The sequence below is a fragment of the Sceloporus undulatus genome, chromosome 1 (genome assembly GCF_019175285.1).
Source record: "Sceloporus undulatus isolate JIND9_A2432 ecotype Alabama chromosome 1, SceUnd_v1.1, whole genome shotgun sequence".
In the NCBI taxonomy this organism is placed as follows: domain Eukaryota; kingdom Metazoa; phylum Chordata; class Lepidosauria; order Squamata; family Phrynosomatidae; genus Sceloporus; species Sceloporus undulatus.
The window spans coordinates 364,506,756-364,531,474 of record NC_056522.1 but is presented as its reverse complement, the minus strand read 5'-3'; the positions used below and the strand labels follow the sequence as shown (position 1 = coordinate 364,531,474).

General features: G+C 41.7%; 2 protein-coding genes across 7 annotated transcripts in view; both read right to left on the bottom strand.

The window, feature by feature from the left end:
- The window catches only part of LOC121936741 (60 kDa lysophospholipase-like), a 35,541-nt gene extending 19,288 nt beyond the window's left edge, over positions 1-16,253 (bottom strand). For all 3 annotated transcript variants that reach the window (XM_042479286.1, XM_042479293.1, XM_042479301.1), the window contains exons 1-6: positions 16,019-16,253; positions 14,369-14,498; positions 12,761-12,872; positions 11,553-11,678; positions 5,827-5,910; positions 4,059-4,185 (exon numbers count right to left, since the gene is read on the bottom strand). In XM_042479286.1, coding sequence (XP_042335220.1) covers positions 4,059-4,185; positions 5,827-5,910; positions 11,553-11,678; positions 12,761-12,872; positions 14,369-14,498; positions 16,019-16,202 — 763 coding nt within the window. In that variant the 5' untranslated portion in view covers positions 16,203-16,253. The remainder of the gene's footprint in view (positions 1-4,058; positions 4,186-5,826; positions 5,911-11,552; positions 11,679-12,760; positions 12,873-14,368; positions 14,499-16,018) is intronic.
- Positions 16,254-20,311: 4,058 nt separating this feature from the next.
- TDRD9 (tudor domain containing 9) overlaps positions 20,312-24,719 on the bottom strand; it is a 154,007-nt gene continuing 149,599 nt past the window's right edge. For 3 of the 4 annotated variants that reach the window (XM_042447002.1, XM_042447004.1, XM_042447005.1), the window contains exons 35-36: positions 21,750-21,822; positions 20,312-21,412 (exon numbers count right to left, since the gene is read on the bottom strand). In XM_042447002.1, the coding sequence (XP_042302936.1) occupies positions 21,311-21,412; positions 21,750-21,822 (175 nt within the window). In that variant the 3' untranslated portion in view covers positions 20,312-21,310. The remainder of the gene's footprint in view (positions 21,413-21,749; positions 21,823-24,719) is intronic. The other variant, XM_042447003.1, reaches the window with a different exon arrangement.

Genomic DNA, 24,719 nt, shown 5'->3' with positions numbered 1-24,719 from the left:
TTATTCTAACCAGCATAGGCAATGGAAATAATTCTAGGAGGTGTACTCTGCCACCATTTGCAAGGCCATGTGTAGAAGATTATTGCGTGCACCTTATCCCATCTTTTTCCCAGCAGGATACACGCACATTTAATTTCAAAGATGGGTCTTATCACATTCTCCCGCATGCAGCCTGTATGCAATCTGGGCTTATCCGGTGGTTTTTCAATCTCCTTTGTTTTCCTTTCTAGAACATTGTCACCTGCACAATAATAAATAATGTCAGCAGTCTAACATCCCCTTACAATCAAAGACTCCTGGAATCATAGACCTGGAAGACCACAAGGGCCATCCAATCCAGTCCCCTGCCATGCATAAATACACAATCCAAGCACTCCCAGCCGATGGCTAGCCAGCCTCTGTTTAAAAACCTCCAAAGAAGGAGACTCCACCACACTCTGAGGCAGTGTATTCCACTGTAGAACAACTCTTACCGCCAGGAAGTTCTTCCTAATGTTTAGATAGAATCTCTTTTGCTACAGTTTGAATCCACTAATATAGCACAAATGTTTGCATGTGAAGATACAGCATACCAGCACAGTGCAATTCCTGTGCAGAACAGCAGTATTGTGCAACACATGGCAATGACGGTGCCATAATGGAATGCATAATGTGTAACCTCAATGTGCCATATACAACCATAACACGCAGTTACAATGCACAATGCTGCTGTACGTCCAATTCCACTTCTGCCACTGTTAGCAAAATATGTCTGTTGCACTGCGGCAGATTCTTCACCCCACATGTGTAGAGTGACATACACATGCCAGCAAAGGTTCCCAACTTTTACTCATTTGCCATTTACAATTTTTATTCTATAAACATAAAAATCCTCGAGACACAAAAATATATGTATATCCTCAAATCAATCAAATTTTGTAATATGAGGTATTTCCCCACCCCACCCCCCACAACCAGTGGGACAAAAAGGGTTCATGATTTATTTATTTTATTTAGGTATTTATATCCCGCCCTTCAGCCCTAATGGCTCTCAGAGCGTCTTACAATTATTATTTTTAATCAGACAGTCCCCTGCCCTCAGGCTTACAATCTAAAAGACACGAAACAAAAGGAGAAGGGAATGGTGGAGGGAAAGGGGATGAGGTCCAGTGGTTCTTCTCTCCCTCTGAGGCCTGGACCAAGGCAGATGGATTGGAGGGAGGGCTCTTCCTTCTTCCAGGCTAGCCCTGATGGAGCTGGACCTGCCTGGTGAACTCCCTCTCAGGCCGGTGGATGGCAGTTATGGAAGGCGGAGTCTCCTTCCTTCTGGCTAGCCCTGATGGAGCTGGACCTACCTGGTGAACTCCCTCTCAGGCCGGCAGATGACAGTTATAGAGGGTGGAGTCTCCTTCCTTCAGGCTAGTCCTGATGGAACTGGACCTGCCTGGTGAACTCCCTCTCAGGTTTGGGGAAAATATGATGCAGAGAAGGTGGAATGAAATTCTACCTGTCAGTAGGTTGACTTCAACAGTGGCCTTTCTTCAGACAGTGACATAGAAAATCCCTGCAAGCCAGGGTGATGTAGTGGTCTGAGTGTTGGATTATGACTCTGGAGACCAGGGTTTGAATCCCAACACAGCAATGGAAACCCACTGGGTGCCCTTGGGCAAAGTCAGAGGAAGGCAAAGGCAAACCACCCTTGAACAAATCTTGCCAAGAACCCCCCCCCCCCCATTGATGGATTAACTTTAGGGTCACTGTAAAACAGAAACAGCGTTGCCAATTTCTGGGGAATTCCCCAGAATCTGGGGAATTTAATTAATTTTCCCCCCGGAAATTTTGACTGAATATTCTGGTAAATATTGGGGAATTCCAGGGATTTTGGTAAAACATTCCGGAGAATATCTTCGAGGCTTGTTGGCAACACTGAAATGACTTGAAGACACACAACAACAATAACAAGACAATTTCCACCCAAGAAGAAAGCTACGGACACCATGATATGTGAAAAATAAAAATAAATGGATCCTAAAGCAAATCAAACCTAAACTTTCATTAGAAGCCAAAATGATTCAACTGAGGCTAAAAATTATGAGACAGCATGACTCATTGGAAAAGACATCAATGCTGGGAAAAATGGCAAGCAGTTGGAAAAGAGGAAGATGGCATTACAGATGGATTGATGCAATAATGGAAGCCACAGCCCTGAGTTTGCAACATATGGGTAGGGATGTTAATGACCAGGGCTCTTGCCATAGATTAATGCCAAAGCCAGCAAATAAGAGTCAAGTGAGATTCCTTATGATAAAGTAATTGTATTATCTGTGAAACATATTTGAGTCTGCAAATACAAATACTTCCTTGAGTGTGGCACACTTTTCTACCCCTGGTACATAGGAATTCTTAGGATTCTTCCAGAATGGTCTAAACGTTTATGAGTTCTGATGGCAACGCTACTTTGGTTTTGCTGGTTTGAGCATTGACTATGACTCTGCAGAAAGTGGTACAATCTCTGTTCAGCCATGGAAGCCCACTGGGTGACCTTGGGCAAGTAACACTTTCTCAGCCTTACAGGAAGATAAAGGCAAACTTCTGATCAGAGTTATAGTACAAAAGGGGTAGTTGATGCTCTATAGTACTGGATTTCTAAAAAAATTAAAATAAAGAAGGAAATATATTGTTTTGATTAGTCTTGGAACTAAAAAGAAACCCACTTGAGGGTAGGAATAAAATGTTAAGAGTTATTGCCAGAAAATAATATAGATTTTAAATAAAATCTGGGGTTTTTTTTTATTTTAAAAAAAACCCCTGAAAACTGTAACAAAAATACCACAATCTCCAGCAACTTCTTGACACACTTATCCCTTCTTGCAGGAGCCTTTAGCACTCCCACTGGCTCAGGGAAATAATTATATATTTGTATGGGGGCGTTAAATCTTGGGATGGGCCTTAAAAAATACTCTGTTTCTAGTTCTAGTTACAATAGTAAAAAACCCATTATTTTGACATGTGGATGAAAAAGAAAACCTCTTCTTCCATTGTGCCAGTCCCCTATAAGCTTGCTGTCCCCTGCAGGGCTTCTTCAACTTTCTTATTATAGTCGCCTCATTACATTCCAGACAGCCAGCATGGTGTAGTGGTTTGAGTATTGGACTATGGCTCTGGAGACCAGGGTTTGATTCTCAGTTCAGCCATGGAACCCACTGGGTGACCTTGGGCAAGTCACTGCCCCTCACTCCTGGAACCTTCTTCCCCCGCGAGCAAGAGCCATCACTTCTTTAACCAGCTTCAAAACGGAGTTGAAGACCATCCTGTTCAGAGAAGCCTTCCCAGGCATTGCATAATTGTCGCTTACTATTTGATGTTCTTTTGGTGCCTGTTTTATTGAATCATTTCCTATATTGCTATGTATTTTATATGTATTATCCTACTAGAGAGGCCCCTTCCCCACCACCACTCCCTTTGTGTCATGTCTTTTTAGACTGTAAGCCTGTGGGCAGGGAACCGTCCAATTAAAAAGATTGTATGTACAGCGCTGTGTAAATTTACAGCGCCTAATAAATAAAGGTTAATAATAATAACATACTCTCAACCTCAGGGAAAGGCAGTGGCAAACCTCTGAACAAATCTTGCCAAGAAAACCCAAAGATAGGGTCACCTTTGTTGCTGTTGTTAACTGTCCTTAAGTTGGAGAGAGAAACTGGGACATTTTAAAATCAGCTGAAAAAGAGGGACAACAGGGGATTAATCAGGACTGTAGTGCCAAATCAGTACAGTTGGAGGGTATGTGATGCAAAGGAAAGGCCTGTCAAAGGAATCTCCCAGGATACCATGTTATTCACAAGTGTCCCACTGACGTCCACTTGAAAGAACATAATGAAGCTGTTAGGAAACTTTATATAAATCAATTCCTTGACATTATTGCATGATCTTAAAACCAGGTCAGTTTTAAAAATAATTCTAAATTTAAAACAATTCTAAATTAGGCCACAAATTAGCCTGCTAAACACTAAAATAGTTCAAGAATTAAGTTACTCTCAGGGGGGCATCCAGAGCTACAGCAACTTCATGCTACTTACTTTTTATATCCACTTCCGCATTTGCCAGAGGAGGAAGATTAGGGGAAGAGAAAGCATCAAAACTGCCTGTGTCCACCTTGGTCACCCTATTTCCCCGATAGAGTTTATGGTGAAAGTAGAGGCACACCTGCAAGATAAAGTATGTCTCAGTTAGGGCTGGTAGGTGATCAGTTCCAAACAAACCACACTCTGTTCAACCTAACTAGCCAGCAACTGTGAAAAACTGTAATGTTTCTCACACACTAAATTATCATAATTATCAGAATATTAACAGGTTAATCACATCAGGGACAAAATATGGTGGAATTCAGTGTCTTAAGTTAAGCTGCTGGCTCCATTAAGGGGGAAAAGGATAATTAACAAAGTTTTAATGCCCGTATCTGGAGTACAGAAGATAATGATACTGATCTGCTTTACAAAGTTGTTGTAATATAACTAGACAGTGATGCATGTTAAAAAATTTTTTTTACAGAGATTGGGGGGAAAAAAACATTCCCATGGAGAAGTGTTCGTGTTCTCAATTGTGGGCCCATTGCATTTATCTACAGAAGGCTAGGCTGGCCTCCTCTCTGTTCTCCCTCCTACAGCCAGCAAAAATATTTTTATTTAAACAGAATTTTGGCTATTCACTGGTAGTAGCAGAAATATCTTTTAATGGGGCAAGGGGTCTGTCATTCTTTCATTCCTATTGTTATGTTTTACATGATTTTAAGCTATGTTAGGTTCGTTCTGTTTTAATAGGCTATTTTATTTAATTGTGGGTTTTACAAACATTTTACGACACTCATTGCTTTTAGCTGTTCAATAATACCTCAGTTAAGAAAGCTTCTGACAAAGATGCTCCTTTTGTACAAAATCTTTCATATCTCCAGTTCCCCTCCTCCTGTCCCTTCCTTTTCCTCTGTCTAGCTGGAAGTGTTCAGCAGCACCAGCAGTTGAAGGATAGTAAAGGAGGGCTGGAGAAACAATAACTTTCATTGGTGGGTTGCAGCAGCATTTCTGCAGTAAACAATGCCACTGAGCTTGAACTAAGTAAGAATGGAATTCTACTCTAGCTGATCCCTTTGTATCTATGTGTTCCTGCCTACAACAGGCAAAGTAAACAGCAGCTGTCTCCAGAATCCCTTACTGAACACGCATTAACAGCAAAACAGTGGGAAGAAAATGGAAAGCAGATCATCTTGCCTCACTACATACCCTCGTCATGTTAAGAAAGCACAGATCTACATGTCTGCACACCAAAGCTGAAATCAAGAAAACTGAAGGCTGCTAAAAGGGAAAAAAATTACCCCTACATGCCTTTTCAAATGAGCTTCCATGTGGTTTCTACAGTGTTCAAAACGTGTTGTTGTTTTAAACATATGCAAAGCTTACCTGACTTGGTTATTTTATTTTACATGTGTGCTTTGTTAGTTCTGAATAAAAAGTTTGCTGAAACGTGTCAAACCCCTCTTTTTGGTGATGTAGGAACCTAACCCTATATATTCCATGTTATTTCTGCTTTCGGTATTATTATATTTATTATTATATTTATTTATATCCTGCCCTTTTCCCAAACCTGGGACTCAGAATGGCTTACAAGATTAGAACAGTACAATTAACCATACAAAATTTGGTACCAAATTTCCTGTTAAAGAACTAATGCCTTCTGCTTCATTATACCCATATTTGTTTTTCGTCTGTGTTGTGAGCTGCAAGATACTTAATTCTTCCTTTTTAACAAGCCATGTTCCTACATTTCCAGCCAAGAAATATTGATACTACAGACCTCAGGGATAACAAATAGTCCAGCAATCAGTAGTGCCCCAAGTAGATTGGACCGTCCATCATTCCTCAATTCATATATAGGTACCTAGGAAACAACAAAAGAGGGTAATCACATAGGAATTTAGGGTGCTTTCAGAACAAAGGGCTACTAGCACTACCAACGTCCCTGTGCATGTATTTCATATTCCCTTGCTTAACAGAATGTGTATGGTAAGTAAAAAAGATGGTAGAAGCAATGGACAAATATGACAGGTGAAAGACTGAAAGAGATTGTCATCTGGACTCTCATGAAATTCTGTGAATAAGGCAGGGCAATTCATTCCATAGTAAACAAAACAAAACAAAAACAACTTAGCTGGAAATACTCCTACTTGAGCAAAACTGTATTAAGTATTCCCTGTGATCAGTTGTAAGCACTTGCACTCAATTGTCACACAATGTCCTCACATCTATTCTTGCAGCACTATTACAGGACCTGATAACATCAGCTGCAACTTCAATGGCTCCTGTACCTTCTCATTTTTCAATGTAATATATGCCATCATTTGTCATTAATGCCCTACTTTATCTTATATACAGTCAGCCTTCCATATCCACAGGTTCAACCAAACACAGCTTGAAAATTTTATATAAAGGACATCATTTTGTTTTTGCTATTTTACATAAGGGACACCATTTTGCTACGCCATTGTACTTAATGAGACTTGAGCATCCATAGATTTTGGTATCCATGGGAGTCCTAGAACCAAACAACAGTGGATGCCAAGAGCTACCTGTAGTACAATTGGGTCTCTTTTTATAAGGAAAGAGTAGTCTGCATGCCACCCAAACCCTTTTTATTGCTGCTTGAAGTCCACACACAGAAGCCCTCCCTTTAAATTGAGGGGGAGTAATTTTGGGCTCTTAATAACATATAAAAACTGCTGTGAAAAGTGGTAGTTTTGCCCTCCCCACTCCCATGATACTGAATACCTGAAAGCAGCAGCAGCAGCAGCAACAGCAACAGCAACAACAACAACAACAACAACAACAGGGATTAGAATCAGGTGAAAATGAAACGGAAGCGATGCCACATTACTTCCAATTCCATTTTTACGTGGTGATGTGGTCCATTGGGGTGGGCTGTGGCTGCAGCCCACAGTTTAGTTGCCTACTCCATATAAAACAATTAACAAACATATCAGACACTAGAAACTGCAAAATTTTAAAAACAAATCAGCAATGAGTGAAATCTTTTAGATTCCTAGGACCCTCTGTCTCCAATCACAAGGTGGCTTTCCTTGAATAAAAGAATTTCACAGACACATTCCCATGCAAAACATCAAGAGTTTCAGTTTTCTCTCCTGGGGCTTGAATAGAGACAAAGGTCTTTTATCACATTGCATGTGCTAATTAGCTCATTAGTACAAGAAGGTCTATGTTATCACACAACTGCTGTTTGTTAACATAATGTACTGCTTGTTACTGTTAAGATAATGATCACTCTCCATAACTTTTTGTATTCAGTCCTTTCTGTTCCATTGATTACAATCTTACATCCACTCAAGCATACATATAAATACTCAAGCAAGAAATGCCATTGGGGGGATATGGCTACTTGCATCAGATGAAGTTGGCTGTAGTCTACAAAGGGCTATGCTAAATAAAATTTGTTCAGCTTTAATGTGCCTATTTGTTGATTTTTTTGTCATTGAAATTTTAATTCTGAAATAAAAATATTATACATGGTCATGGCTTTCATGGCCGGCATCCATAGATTTTTGTGGGTTTTTTCGGGCTATGTGGCCATGTTCTAGAAGAGTTTATTCCTGACGTTTCGCCAGCATCTGTGGCTGGCATCTTCAGAAAATGCAGAGAGGCGAAAGGTCTGGAATAAACTCTTCTAGAACATGGCCACATAGCCCGAAAAACTCACAAAAATCTATAAAAACATTATAGGCAATAAGAGTCATCAACAAAATTCAGGAGATAAACAGGACACTTGTCTAAACTCCTTGTTGCGGCATTAAAGGAAGAAAAAAAAATCACACAAGAACCATGTGGACATCCAGAAGGTTCTCATGAATAGTGACCTGGTGGAGCAGTGGTTAAATGCCTGTACAGCAGCCACTCACTCACAATCCACAAGGTTGTGAGTTCAATACCAGCAAAAGGGCTCAAGCTCGACTCAGGCTTGCATCCTTCCGAGTTCTTCCTATTTTCTGCTAGTAGTATGATGATATCCACATATCTTAAATTGTTGATGTTGTTCCTCCAGTTTTCACAAACATTCCTCTGAGTCTAATCCTTCTTTACACATGAATACATTCAGCATTACATGTTAAAGAGATAGGGTGATAAAATGCAGCCTTGCCTGACCCTCTTGCCAATGGGAAATCATTTTGTTTCTCCATATTTTGTCCTAACAGTGGCCACTTGTCCTGAGTACAGGTTACACATCATGTAACCTGTACTAACATCATGGAGTCAGAAGCAATTCTGGGTGGAGTCGAAGTCAGTAGAATGGTACCAACGCCAACTCACCCCAAGTACTGGAATGTTTGCATGTTCCATTTCTTGTTTCACTGTGTTTAGCTTCCCCTGATTCATGCTTCTTACTTTCCACGTTCCTATAATAGGTGTCATTCAACTTTGGACTTTCTGTTTACATCAATAGCTGAATGTTGTTGTTTCAGGTTGAGTCCAGTTGCATCATTAGCTACAGCACTACTCGTAGTTGTCCTCTGACCTGTCCCAGTAGCTCACTGAGTACTATTGGACCTGGGAATTTCATCTTCTGGCACTATCTCTTCATTCATTTTGGATTGTCTCATTGTAAGGTTTTCATGATAAAAGGCAATCAAAAAGAGGTTTATGCACAGTACTAACAAGTGTTAACTAGTGCCACTTCCATAGTCTCTAGGAGATCATTCACCACTGTCACTCTTTACTACTGCTGCTGCTTAGCAGCTATTTTGCACATCTAGTCTGTCTCCTTGGCAAAAAGCATGTCTGACATGGGAGACCCTACCAGCAACAGTGCTTCTATCAGCACAGCCTCTTGCTTCACAGGAGCACACAATCCCACCACCATGAAAAGGTGGTGCCACTGGTGGCAGGAGGACAAGTATAAGCCCCCACATTTGATGCCTTAGTGATGGATGAGGAAAAACAAACTCAGCTTGAATCCAGAGAAAACGGAAGTACTAGTGATAGGCTCGGCCGGTCCAGGTGGTGAAATTTGTCCTGTCCTGAATGGGGTCACACTCCCCCTGAAGGACTCAGTTTGCAGTTTGGGGGTGCTTTTGGACTTGTCGCTCCAGCTGACTTCTCAGGTGGATGTGATGGTCAGAAGCACCTGTTACCAGCTTTGGCTGATACACCAGCTGCGACCCTACCTATGCTGGGAGGACCTTGAAACAGTAGTACATGCTCTGGTAACCTCTCGGTTGGACTTCTGTAATGTGCTCTACATGGGGCAACCCTTGTACCAAACCCGGAAGCTTCAGCTAGTCCAGAATATGGCAGCTAGGCTGGTCACTGGACGCTCCAGGGCCGACCATATAACACCAATTTTGTATGATCTCCATTGGCTGCCTGTTCGCTTCCGGGCACAATACAAGGTGTTGGTTATAACCTATAAAGCCCTAAATGGCTTGGGCCCAGGGTACTTGGAGGACTGCCTCTCCCCATATAGTCCGCCCCGCACACTCAGGTCATCTGGGAAGATGGGAAACAACAGATTAAAATATAGCAACAGATAGTCATGTAACATCAGCTAACATCGATTAAAAATACATAATCAGTTGAAATAACAATCTCCATCTAGGCACCGACAGGGGAAGTGTGACGCTGCTGGTGCTCTTGGACCTCTTAGCAGCCTTCGATACCATCAACCATGGTATCCTTCTGGAACGCATGAGAGAGCTGGGAATCGGAGGCTCTGCTTTGCAGTGGTTCCGGTCCTACCTCTTGGGTAGATTCCAGATGGTGTTGCTTGAGGACAGTTATTCTGCCAAGAGGGAGTTCAGGTCGGGCATCCCTCAAGGCGCAATTCTGTCCCCAATGCTGATCAACATTTACATGAAGCCGCTGGGTGAGATCATCTGGAGACATGGGGTGGGGTGTTATCAGTATGCTGATGACACCCAAATATATTTTTCTATGTCTCAGACTGATGTCGTGACTAAGGAAGGCATCTCTCCTCTGAATGCCTGTCTTGGGGCAGTAATGGACTGGATGAGGGAAAACAAACTCAAGTTGAATCCAGATAAGAAGGAGGTACTAGTAATAGGGACTCCCAATCCGGGAATGGAGTTACGTCAACCAGTTCTGGATGGGGTCACACTTCCCCTGAAGGACTCTGTCAGCAGTTTGGGGCTGCTCCTAGACTCGTCTCTCCATCTGACGGCTCAGGTGGATGCGATGGTCAGGAGCACTTGCTTTCAGCTTTGGCTGATACGCCAACTGCAACCCTTCCTGGAGCGGGAAGACCTTGAAACAGTAGTACATGCACTGGTAACCTCTCGGCTCGACTTTTGTAATGCGCTCTACGTGGGGCTACCTCTGTGTCAAGTTCGGAAACTTCAACCGATACAGAATATGGCAGCCAGGCTGGTTATTGGCACATCTAGATTTGCCCACATTGCACCAGTTTTAAAATCCCTTCACTGGCTGCCTGTTAGTTTCCGGGCAAGATACAAAGTGTTCGTTTTACCCTTTAAAGCCCTACATGGCTTGGGTCCTGACTTCTTGCGGGAACGCCTTCTCCCATATCATCCTTCCCGCACTCTTTGTTCTGCTGGGAACAATCTGCTTCAACCAAAGAGGACTAGACTTTTAGCAGTGACCCAGCGCTCCTTTTCGGCAGTTGCTCCTAGACTCTGGAATGACCTGCTAGATGAGATCCATCACCTTGGAAACCTTTAAGAAGGCTATTAAGACGGATCTCTTCTGGCAGGCCTTTCCAGACTAGGTCCACCTCTATTTTCCTGCCTCCACCCCTCCACTTCTCTCCCCTTTTCTCCATCCCTTTTTCCATCCTATCTGGTCCTCACTATACATTTCTTTTTTACAAATCTTCCATTGATTTTAACTGTGATTTTATACTACTGTTTTAATATCTGTCTGGTTTAGTCTCTTTTTAGTATTACTATGTTTTTATACTGGGTGGAGGGGAGGGATAGGGGTTTTAGAATTTTAACTGTATCCCCTTTTATTGTTGTAATCTGCTTGGATTCCAAGTGATTAAGCGGAATATAAATTATTATTATTATTATTATTATTATTATTATTATTATTATTATTACATATTAAAACAATCCATTCATAATTTAAACACCCACAATTTAAAAATAATCTGCAACAAGAGATTGCTCTTTAGTGCTCTTTTAAAACTCCTGAGAACTAAATGAGGTTTCTGAACTTGGTAGAGAGGTAGCATGTTGCAGAAATCCAGCCTTGAAGTTACCAGGGCATGCACTGCCATCTTTAAGCCCTTCAGCTCTAGAAAGGAGCGCAGTTGGCATATCAGCTGACACTGATAATAAGCACTCCTAAGAGTAGTTTTAATAAAGCCTACCAACTGCATTTTGAGAAGTCTTACATATCTCTTGTATGTACCATTAATCTAGCAGACATTTTGAGAACATTGAAACACAGAGATAAAAATCAAAGGAGCCCACATTCTGCTAGGTGAGCAGTGTCACAATGAAAGGCTTCCCACAATCACAAGCTACATCCATTTACCTGAGCTCCTGTTAGAACAATGGTTTTACCCAGGTTCTCACACATGAAGGATAAAGCAGCAGCCGTATAAGCCATTGTGTCTGTTCCGTGAAGGATCACAAAGCCATCATATTGTTCATAATAGGTCTAAGGAAATCAAAAACATTCATGTAAATATGTGAAGTCGAAGGCTTTCATGGCCAGCATCCATAGTTCTTGTGGGTTTTTCGGGCTATGTGGCCATGTTCTAGAAGAGATCTTCATTCTCTGAAGATGCCAGCCACAGATGCTGGCGAAATGTCAGGAATAAACACTTCTAGAACATGGCCACATATCCCAACCCCCCCCCAAAAAAAAACCTATTCATGTAAATAATTCCCAAAGATGGGATCAGACAGAAAGATTGCTAAGTATAATGGTTTCCCCTGCATGTTGGATACATAAGACAGTCCTACAGGTTGTACATGAGCTGATATCACAATTGGCAAACCCTATCCCTGTCACATGTAGGTTACTGGCAAAGCAAAATGCCTTGAGAATTGGATTAGGACTTCAAGAGACCAGGTTTCAAATTCTCATTCAGCCATGGAAACCCATGGTCTTGGGCAAGTCACACTCTCTCAGCTTTAGAGAAAGACAATGACCAGATCTTGCCCAGAAAACCTTAGGATAGGGTTTCCACATGCCCAGAGTTGATTTAAACTCTGTAACAACAACAGCATGTAACAACAACAACAAAAACACAACACATTATTGAACAGCACAGAAACGGCAAGCCAGGGTTGCGTAGCAGGCAGAAGAGAGTGATGTTCAAAATGGTGACACTCTATTCAACTGGAACTAATAGCAGAGTCCTAAAGAACTTGCTAGGCTTGAATGCCTTGGCTCAACCCCAAAATATGTATTAATTGGTACATCACATTTCTCAGTATTTCAAAGCTGTTTACAACAACAAAAAGAAAATTTTGAGCCAATGACATGAAAATGTAATTAAACGACAATATAAAAACCATCTAAAGAAAAAAATATGGAAGATAGTATTTAATGAAACAAACCCCTGATAAATATAAAATGCCAAGCATCTTTTTGAAATGTCATGCTGCTTCAGAAAGGAGATTTCACATATCCAAAAGTCCAATTCCAATTTCTAGACTTATACATGAGTATATACAATACAGTACCATATTTTAAGATGTAAGTATAAGAAACCTAGTCATGTAGTCTAATACCTCAAGATCTTTGGCGATCTTAGCCCAGTCATCTGTTGTCATGTTACAAGAATCAAGTAGTGGTGAATACTCTACGATGCTGTAGATCACCCTTTTCTTTCTTTTAGAGAGTCTGAATAAGACAAAAATTTCAGAAAAGGAAGTTGAACATACATAAATGCAATTTCGTGGCCCTTATACAAACCAACCTTATTGAGATTCCACCTCAGGATCACGTAAGGTTCACCAATGAGCTCTGAACCTGGCAGGCCTGGAAATGTTATTATGCCCCAAGGACACAGAGTCTGAGGAACGGAGGAGAAACCAGACCCCAACACCACTAGAGGAACTAGAGTACCATCAACCTGAGGTCTTGGAGACCTCTGAGCCTGAAAGACCAGAGACCTCCTAAGCTAAAGACACATGACCCCACCCCGGCATTGGCAGCCCCCTGACTTGTAACTCAATTGAGCACTGGAACTCAGTTGACATTCCATTCAGCCCCTGAGCTCCAGCAGTAAGAGCTTCATCCATGAAATACTAGACCCTCCTCCAAGAGGTCCATAGGCCTTGAAGACAATGCAATAATGCTAGTGCTATGCCGAAGATAACCAACTGGACAGACAGAAGAGCACTACAATTCTGGCCAAAGGGTTGCTAAGGTGGACACAGTGTGGCCCATGGGCTACAAATGACCTCCAAGACCTCCTGGGTTAAAAAGAAATTGCTCTAAAATGTCCTCTAATGGGCCAGGGAGCATTGTGCCATGTTTTTAGGTCCCTTGGGCCATTTCAGGCATGAGAGATACATTTTTAAAAAATAAGAAGTAAACAACAAGTGACTTCCCAATCATGTCATGTTGTAAAAAGGTTTTCTCTTGGGCCTAAAAAGGTGGTGAAAATATCCGCCATACACACCAACACCAGGGCTAGCTTTTCCTAGTCATAGATAATTTTGGATAGGTATCTATCCTGAGATGGTGAAAATGATGTGTATTTCATAAATCCAGTTATATAAAAAATTCATAGTATATGTGGAAGTTTCTGGTGTGTACAGCAGAGGTGGCTGGTGGAGGAGGAGAAAGTTTGCTGGTCATATGTCTTCCACCACCAGCCACCTCTGCTGTACACACCAGAAACTTACACATATACTATGAAGTTTTTATATAACTGGATTTATGAAACACATGCCATTTCACCATCTCGGGATAGATATCTACCCCAAATTATCTAGCAAAAGCTAGCCCTGCCAAAAGGCACCAGTTTTTGTCTGATCTTGGAAGGTAAGCAGGGTCGGTCCTGGTTATTACTTGGAACAGAGCCTACAAATGAATACCAGGTGCTGTAGAGGAAGAAAATGGCAAAACCACCTCTGAGGATTCCTTGCATAAGAAAACCCTATGAAATTCATGAGGTCTCCATAAGTCGGCAGACAACTGGAAGGCACATAACATACATAACAAAAACAAGCTTGAATAAAACCACCTTGTACCATCTTCTCAGAGACCCTGGCAAGTCTTCAGGCAAAGAAAAATCCAAAAGAGAAACCAAGAACCCCTCTCACTGTATGCTTGCAGCTCCGCTCCAACATCTAGCAGGCCTAGGAAGAAGAATATCCGCATGTACTTACGGAAGCACCAAAGTGCTTTCTGGAAGGGCACAGGAATCATAAAATTTTGTGGCCTTGGCATATTCCGCATCGTGTAGCATTGGCATTTTTTTCAAGGCCTCCACTAACTTATTAGCCTGAGGAGCAAGCCCTAGAGAGAGAGGAACACACAAAAGGAATTGGTTGAAAACAAACTGTTAACTTTCAATAGAACATAGTGTCTGAAAATACGAGGGTGAAGGCCTGGTATAACATTGGGAATGAGAACACTGGTGCACATTTTGACCTCTCTGGACAGGGCTATAAACTAACAAGACAAAGGATTCCCTGCAACTCCCTTGGTGGTGCAGAGTTAAATGCCTGTAATGCAGCCACTCACTCACAAACCACAAGGTTGCGAGTTCAATACCAGCGAAAGGGCTCAAGCTCGACTCAGACTTGCATCCTTCCGAGGTCACTAAAATGAGTACCCAGATTGTTGGTGTCTTACAGTTGCAAACCACTTAGGGAGTGCTTAAGTGCACTGATAAGCGGTATAGAAATGCTATTGCTATTGGATTATTGCTGTTATTTTCCTTTTCTCTCCCACTCCCATTTTCCTTTTGTCTCATGTCTTTTTACGTTATAAGCCCATGGCGAATGTTGGACTATGATTATTAGGGTTCAATTCTGCACTCAAGGATTAAAAAACCCACTAGATGACCTTGGACAAATCATACACTCTCAGCCTCAGAGGATGGCAATGACTAAACTCCTCCGAAGAAACTTGCCAAGAAAACCCTTTGCCTTAAGTTTGCCATAAGTCGAAAATGACTGGGAGGCAGACAACAACAGGGATCTTCCTGTCTTGTTTTTGTTAATACGTAAAACACTGAGAACTTTTCTTGCCAATTATACTCTTTCCTTTCACCTTTTTTGAGAGGACTGCAGAGAAAAACAGAAGTATTTGGTGGTAATATGAGGTTCTGGGATGCTGTAAGTGTGGTGTGAATGTTTTTTTGTGTGTGCTTTCAAGCATTTAGAGGGCTTTCTGCAGAGCTTAGGCTTAAAAACTGCCTGAAAATCATGCTAGCCTTTAAAATAGGGGCATGGGGGTTGTTGGAAAACTGGTGAGAGCTTCGGGTACCATAAAAATGGGTCGGGGGGGGGGGGACATGAAGCCTGCCCTTTGCCCACTCACAAGATAAGTTGTTGTGGTATGCCTTCAAGTCATTTCCAACTTATGGCATCCCTGAGGTGAACCTGGGAGGCTCTGGGGCTGAGAATGTGTGACTCTCACCCAGTGAGTTTCCATGGCTGAATGGGGGAATAAAACCCTGACCTGCAGAGTCGTAGTCCAATGCTCAAAACACCATTTTGTTATGTCATTATATTTAATGGGACTTGAGCACCCACAGATTTTGTTATACACGGGGGATCTTGGAACCAAACCCCAGCGGATAACAAGGGTCCACTGTACACTTAAGTCTATGAAAGCTCATGCTGCCAACTTCCTTCTTTCAGTTAGTCCCAAAGGTGCTACAAGATCTCTCTACATCATGAGTATGTACAGTACACAAAAGCTGGAAAACATCCAAACAAAAGTATCATGAGGAAGAGGATGGATTTGGCACAAGAGTCCTCACTCCTGTTCTATAATTTAAACCCACTGCCCACTTCTCTCCCACTTACCTCCATCACATTCACTGCCTGCCATGCCAATGGTGCCCCCAGTGTTGAGCACCAGCACGCGAGCTCTGGCTTCCTCCCTGGCAGGCCAGACTTCTGGGGAGCCCCACAGGCTCTCATGGCTCAGGGAAGAGCTTCTCAGCCGCTGCAGCCGTGGGGCAGGAGGTGTCTCTCCTGCAGCTGCCATGCTCTCTGTCTGCCCAGAGCCACCGCATTCAGTGCTGCTTATCTTCCTCAAGCTTTGATCCTCTCATCTCCATGGACTTTCTATTTTTATCCAACACATGTGGCATCTTCCATCTGACATTCATGCTTGTGCTGCTGTGTGACCTCCTTCTCAAACTTGCCAGTGTCATTGCAAAAGACTGCCAAGAGACCTGGTGCCCAAACACGCTGCAGAAATAATCCAGTTTGATACCGCTCTAACTGCCCTGGCTCAATGCTAGGAAATTCTGGGAACTGTAGTTTTGTGAGGCATTTAGCTGTCTCTGTCAGAGCACTCTGGCGCCACAGCAAACTGCAATTCCCAGGATTCCCTAGCACTGAGCCAGGGGAGTTAAAGTAGTGTCAACCTGGATTATTTCAGCAGTGGGTTTTGAACCCTGCTCACAAACTCTTTTGGGCTGCCACAAGGCTGAACCATTAAACCCCAAGAGAGAAAGCCTGAAAAATTTCTCAGCAATTTTAAAAGAAATTCCATTTTCTAGCTATCCATTTATGATATGCTTCAACATTTTTTGGCTTTTCTTTGCAGAAATACAAAATACTGAAAACTATTCTCTTCTCTGACATAAAATTTTAGAGTTGGAAGGGGTTAGAAGAGCTATCTAGTCTTACCCCCCACCACCACCATGCAGCTATACACTCTCTACACTTTAGCTGTTACAGATGCAGCTAAAGGATTCTCAAAAGATGGGCATCGAACCTCTTTTTAAAGACTTCCGAACAAGAGCTGCATCCGCAATGCAGAAATAATCTGGTTGGACGCTCTCTTAACTGCCAGGGCTCAATACTATGGAATTATGGGAATGGTAGTTTGTTGTGGCACCAGAGCTCTAGGACAGAAAAAGCTAAATGTCTTACCAAACTACTATTCCCAGAATTCCATAGCACTGAACCATGGCAGTTAAAGGGGTGTCAAACCAGATTATTTCTATAGCCTAGCTAGACGCAAGGTCTTTAAATCACCATAGACACCAGTACTTTTCTTAAATAGTTTTAAATGAAGTAAAATAAATGTTGCATCATACTTTCCCATTTACTCAAGCTATATGCCAGAAATAATTATTCAAAATCTGGGTCTTCATATTTTAAAGAAAATATGTAAAGGGTCGTTCACATGATGGTATAACCTGGGTTGCAAACCAGTTTAAAAGTGGGTACTTCACACTTGAATCAGTTTACAAACCAGTTTAAACATGGGTCATTCACACTTGAATCAGGTTTTTCCAACCTGATTAGGGATTATGTCAAATCCCTTTAGCACAGGTTTTCCGATACCAGGTTTCCCCCGTCTCTTTTAAAAAAACCTGGGTTTTATTTAGGTGCTTATAATAGGAACTTGCTCCCAATTCCCATTCGGGGCATCCTGAAGGGAGGGGATTAATGGGCATAGGGTGGACAGACAGGCAGAACATGCCCAACCCATCACAGAGTGAATGGCAAGCACCATTTTTTGTGCTAGCGCTAGTTGTTGACAGAGATTTCAAATTTCCCACAATTGGAACCTTTAAACTACTGTTTAGTTTTGGTTTTTTTTACAGAATTTGCAAACCTTTGAGTTTGCATGGCTGAGTTTTCTGTTAAACATTCTTTATAACCCCGCTAACATATAATTCAGCTGTTTCCCTTTTCTGATTGTTTGTGTTCCATAACTGATGTGTTGTCAGATGCACCCAAGCAGGGAACAGGTGGTTTTGGGGGCATGTTTTTTATCTTTAAAGTGTGTCCAGATGGCATGGAAAAGGACCTGAAACAAAGAATCCATGATGGGGCTGGAAGACCATGTGGAGTAGGCATCACAAATGGTGATAGTGGATCCAAAGTGACCTCAACGACAACAGAAGTGGAATGACGTAGATGGACATTGTTTGATTGACAGAACAACAAAAAAACCTGAACATGATCGAATGCGATCGGTACGGAGGATCCATTTTGAATCGGTACTTTGGTCAATGTGAACTTTGAGAGGGTTAAATTGAGCCAGAGAGATTTGATTGGGTTAAACCTAGTGGGAGCTTCAATTCAAGTCAGATTCAGTCAGATTTGGTATTGCATTTATCCAAATCGCCATAGATCTCCCCAGCGCAAAATGCTAGTGTGAATGAGCCCTAAGATGATTACTTCTCTACGGTATCGCTTTTGCCTCTTTCTATCAAAAATAACTTCAAAAAGGTGTGGCTGTATGCAATTTTATAAATCCACACCATCAAGGAGTAACACTCCCTTTCCAATTCTCTTTGCTACTGCAGTTCAGGGCCCTACCATGTTTGAAACAATTCAGGTTGTGAACCTATTTGTTGTTAAGTGCCTTCAACTCAACCTTACCATAGGGTTTTCTTGGCAACATATATTCAGAGGTTTGCCATTGCCTTTTTCTGTATGACTAGTCCAAGATCACCCCAAAAGATTGTCTGGGGGTTCAAAGTCAAACATTCCTAGTCCAACATTCAAATGACTACCTTGTGATGTCTCTCCCAGGTATTGGTTGTTGTTGTTTGGGCCTTCAATTCATTTCTGACTTCTAGTAACTCAAAGGCAAACTTATCATGAGGCTAAGAGCGTGTGACTTGCCTGAGGTCACCCAGGGGTTTACATGGCTGAGCCAGGATTCGAACCCTGCTCTCTAGAATCATAAACCAATGCTCAAAAAAACTACATCATGCTGGCTCAAAGATAGCTTTATTTGGGTACAAATAAAGTTCAGAGACAAACTAAATCCACAGAATCCACTGGGTGGCAGCAGATTCCCAGAAATAAAGTGGAACTTCCATTTTCCCTCTCAATAATCCCTATGTCTCATGCCTTATGAGGAGAGACTTAGGAAGCTGGGTATGTTCAGCCTGGAGAAAAGAAGGTTAAGAGGTGATATAATGATAACCCTGTTTAAGTATTTGAAGGGCTGCCATATTGAGGATGGAGCAAGCTTGTTTACTCCAGCTTCCGGAGCTGGACCCAGAGCAGTGGGTGCAAACTACAGGAGAAGAGATTTTACCTAAACATCCGGAGGAACTTCCTGACAGTGAGAGCTGTTCAACAGTGGAACACACTCCCTTGGAGAGTGGTGGAGTCTCCTTCTTTAGGAGTCTTTAAACAGAGGCTGGATGGCCAACTGTTGAGAGTGCTTTGATTGTCTTCTTGCATGAAAGGAGGTTGGACTGGATGGCCCTTGGGGTCTCTTCCAGCTTGATGAGTCTATGAATCCCTTGTTGTAAAGGTAGCCAACTATGAGATTTGGATTCAAACAGTTGTCGTCAATGCTGAGAGGTAGGATGAAAATCCAAAACCCACCAGATGTCTTGAAAATCATTATCATTATATTTAGAAAAGGGGGGGGGGAATAGCAGCAGGCAACTTTACAGAACAGGGAAAAAAACCAAGAAATAGGATGTATTTAACCAGTCGGAAATAGAAAAACTACTATTTTAAGGTATAGAAAGCACTGGACTATGATTCTGGAGAACAGGGTTTGAATCTCCACTCGGCCTTGAAACCCACTGGGTGACCTTAGGCAAGTCACACACTCTCAACCCCAAAGGCTGGCAATAGCAAATCCCCTCTGAAGAAACTTGCCAAACAACAACAACAACAACATGATAGGTTCACATTAGGATAGCCCCAAGTTGGAAATGGCTTGAAAACACAGAAAAACAACAGCACAGCAGAACAGGAAGGGATGGACTGAGTGAGTTACAGATATTTTCTTAGATTCTTTTTTCCTGGTTTCACAGATGTATGCTGAGATGTGCAGCTGCAAGTCTCAGTCCATCATTCCTGTGGCTGGGGACATGCTGTTGGACCATCGCTGTATTACTGGTGGTTCCTTTATTTACAAGAATTAAAATACAGTATTTACACTGACCTATGGATAAATCGACTCAGGTTTTTTTGATTAAAAATTCTAGACTTATACACGAGTATATATAGTAATCAGTATATTTTGCAGTTAAACAATACATCGTCCAATAGTTTCCACTGGGACAACATAAACATTAACTGCAGGTAGGAAAAAGCACACACACACACACACACACACACACAATTCTTTTTTTAAAAAAGGCACAAACCCACAGTATATTACATTCAAATGCTTTATTTTTTCCCAACTACAATTTTTTTTTCAAACTACAAATTTAGCATACAGCTAATAACAGAAGGCAAACATCAACCTGAACACTTAAATGTCTAGTGCATCTAATCCAAAAGCAAATACTGTTTTCCTAGTTGGCTGCTCTGAAAGTTAACTAAAAAGTTAAACTGAAGTAATTTCCCAGTTTTATTTATCTCACTTGGGTTCTTTGAAGCACTGGTTCACACTAAGCCACATTATCAAAGTTAGCCAACTTGAGAACATTAACCACAGCCATTTATATATCTCCTTAAACCCATAAAAGAAAAAAAGGAATCCTTTTAGATTGTTCGCTCCCTCCACCTGGAGGGTTACATCCATGAAAAAGACAGTCCTCCTTGACTGGCATCAATCCACTATCCCAGAACAGTTACTTTTTGGACTACAACTCCCAAAATCTCCCAGCTAAATGAAGGGGGATTCCAGAATTCCAAATATGATAGTCTCCAAAGTTGCAGCTATCTTGCTCCTTCAGATGCTTGCCAGGCACTTTTACATGTCAAAAGGAGAAGAGCTGAGTGTTGCATCAATGTGGTCAACAGCACTCATGCATTAGCCAGGGAGCTTTGTACCTCCAGGTATTTTTGGACTCCTAGTACTAAGACATCCCCCTCCAGCCAGCATAGTTAATGGTAAAGGAAAGCTGAAGTCCATAACATCTGCAGAGCCAAAGGTTCTCCACCCCTGCAGTACCAAATGGCTAACATGTGGACTGGATATAAATTGTTCAGAATTCAAATAAGGCACATACTTTTAAAAAAAGGCTACAAGTAGTCAGTTAGGAAAACATAAAATAATTAAACAGAGAACTTCATTTTTATATGGTACTTGCAGATATATGTTGCTTCTTGGCACAATTTAAATCTTACAAATGCTTATTTGCAAAACAAAATTGATTAGTCATGACTAGATATGACTTTTGGCAAGGTGTGCTTAGCGTAAGATCCTTAGGCATTCAGTAAAACCAGCTTATGCAACTGGTACAGAAAGGTGTCCTTTTCTCTTGCATCCCGTGGGTCAGACTGGTCAATGACAAGGTTTGATTTCTGCTAATGAGGGGAAAGAAATTTTAGTGTCAAATGACTAAATTTGAGAACAGTATATAACCCTATCCCCAAAGCCTGCCTTTTTATTTTGAACAGGAAAGAGTGGACAACTGTGGGCCCCTCCAGATGCAGTTACACTGCACTGTTACACTTGAACGCAGCCATATTCAGAATATTCCAAAACTACACAATTATGAAAAGCCACATCTAGCTCATCAGTCGTGCATTACATCTGCAAGCTGTTTTGAAGGCTCTAGTAATTTTGCCAGCCATTTTTTCATTTGGTTATATTCTAATAAAATCTAAATGGTCAGAGGTTGGGGAGGGTATCAAATCTTACCTGATTCCATTCATAGGGATTATCATACCACTTAGGAGTAATCACATTGCGAGGCTTTGATTTACAGATCAAGCTGGAGAAAGACAAGATTTACTGTGAGCAATGAAAATCCATGTTATCAAGACAGACACTTCTTTTATATTGAAAATTCATTATAATTTCTGAATTCTCTGTAGATTGAGAACCAGTATGCTCTAATGGTTTGAGTGTTGGAATATAACTCTGGAGACCATGATTTCAATTCCTGATCAGCGGTGACCTTGGGCACAAGTCACATTCTCCCTACCTCATGCTAATGGAGTTGAAATTTTATTACCTGGCTTTTCCCTAGACCTCACATGTCCGAGTAGGGGAGTGACCTCTGTCTGCACTGAGATCCCTCCAGAACAAATGAACTACAACAGAAATATCTGATACAGAATGTAGGCTTGTGACTCTAACACTGTCACTTTCCTTCTCGTATATGATTTTTAAAACATATTTTTGTTTGATGAAGAAGCCAGTGGGGCTTCAAAAGCTTGCATGATATATTTTGTACATTTTGGTTGACCAACAAAGCTATTGCTCTTTTGTGAATTTTCTTGTATTTTGCTGCATGGTCAACACAGCTATCCCAGTGTCTCCAAGATCCTTGGCCATCAACAGTTCTGTTGAGGTCTGTTCAGAGCTGTGGCTTCCTTTATAAAGAAAAAAATCTTCTGTAATGTGGTCTTCCTCATAAGGCCAGATATTATGCAGAAGAAATGTCTGCACTGATACAAAATCCTAATCTCTGAAATATTCCTGTGAGCATATACTGATCAGTTTAGCAGCTAGGAGCCCAATTTACATATCCCTTATAATGGAGGAGGAGGGATTTTGCATTAGAAGTCTCTTTGATATTTTTGACACATATGTACTTTTAAATTATATCCCTGTGCCATGGAATTTAAGTGATGGTCAATATGATTGGATCCTATATGTTTTTACGGTAGCTAAAAGACTTATACTTCACAATTGGAAAAGATAAACCCATACAGACATTCTCTGCAAAGCAGTTTCAGAAGACAGCAATTTCCTGTGCTTTAGGGTCCAGCAGGGGTGAGGAATGTAACTTTCCTCCTATTCCTACATCATGATACAAAGCATTTTAATCTATCCAAAGGGCACCCATTCCTTCCACTGTAGATAATATCATCCAACCCAGAGCTTGGAAAAGTCTGGGTACTACAAATCCCTGAATTGTGGAGTTGTCCAGAACAGGCACACTTTTAAGTTCTTATCTAATTTATCTAAGGCCCTCCCTCCATCTTAACTGCTACCATCCTAGCCTCAGAGAGAGAGGAGAGGCAGGCACAGCTCCACCATGCTTCGCCCCAAAGGCAGATGAAAAACCCTCCCTCCATCTTAACCACCACCACCCTGGCCTTGGAAGGAGAGAAGAACCAGCAGCATCTGCCAATCCCCTTCCCCACTGCCTTTCCCTTCTCCTTTTGTGTCATGTCTTTTTAAACTGTAAGGCTGCGGGAAGAGAACTGTCCAGTTAACAATCTGCAAACTGCTCTGAGAGTGTTTTGTCCCAAGAGCGATGCTATGGACTTTGGGTGTAGTAAGGACTCTGGCTCTCGGGAACACAGCCAGAACAAAAGACTTGTCCACAAATTTCTTAAGTTTTTAAAAGCTTTACTGGATATAACACAAAAACATGAAACTTATCTCCTTTTTTTCAATAGTCCTTCCTAAATACCTTGCTCTCTTCTTGGTGGATTCTATCTTTCTTCTTCTGAGGACTATCTTTCTTCCTTTGTGGACTTATCTTTTTTCCTTTGTGGACTTATCTTTTTGTCAAAGGAAAATACTCTCTCCAGGTCTGACTTGGCTGAAATCTTACTACATACTGAAAATAACTAGAGGGAGACAGTAAGAGACCCTGGGATTTCCCACAATCCTTGCCTTTCTTAAAGCTGTAGATCCCTATTTCCCCTTCTAAACTAATACATAGAAAACCTAATATAATCTTATCTAAATATATGTCTCAAGAGCATCAAAGATGCTCTGGAGGCATGACAGAGAGCCTTTGTGGCTGAAGAGTGGGGTATAAATATTCTAAATAATAACTCAGCTCAAACTTGTTGTATTCAGACATTCTCCAGATATGTGTGGCCGGGCCAGCCAGCACTCCCTGCCTCTATGTGCCAAGCACCTAATAATGATCACCTGATGAAACTTCACTCAACTTCTCACCTCATGCAGCTAAATGAGCACCCCAAACAATCCCATGGAAAAAGTACTCCAATCTCCAGATCACTCTGGTTCTCTTTGAAACAGAAGCAGCTACATGCATTTGAGTCTTTAGTCCTGCTCCAGTGACCAGGAATTCAAAGGGAAAATGAGAGCTTAGTTGAGAAGTTGCAGCATTCCAGATGTTGAAGTTGAAGGCTTTCATGGCCAGCATCCATAGTTTTTTGTGGTTTTTTGGGGCTATGTGGCCGTGTTCTAGAAGAGTTTATTCCTGACATTTCGCCGGCATCTGTGGCTGGCATCTTCAGACAATGCTGGCATGCAAGTCCCAACCTAGAGTCACATAGTATGTATATACCCCACTCACTTCCGTGCCAGCATTCTCTGAAGATGCCAGCCACAGATGCTGGCAAAACATCAGGAATAAATTCTTCTAGAATATAGCCACATAGCCTGAAAAATCCACAAAAAACTATTCCAGATGTTGCTAGACTGCCATTCCAATCATTCCTTGCCACTGTTTGATGTCAATGACCCCTTTGTGGAAGGGTCTTCCAGGGTTCCCTATCTGGGTCACTGGCCTACACTCAGGATTCTGGTGGTAGTGCACAAATCTCTTTAATGACTCCTGATAGCTGGGGACACTCTCTATTAGCCCACTCAGTCATCTAGGTCTTCTGAGAAGGTATTCTAGCAGTTCCATAGGTGGCTGAAATCTGCTTGGAATCCACTAGGGCTTTTAGTGTGCTG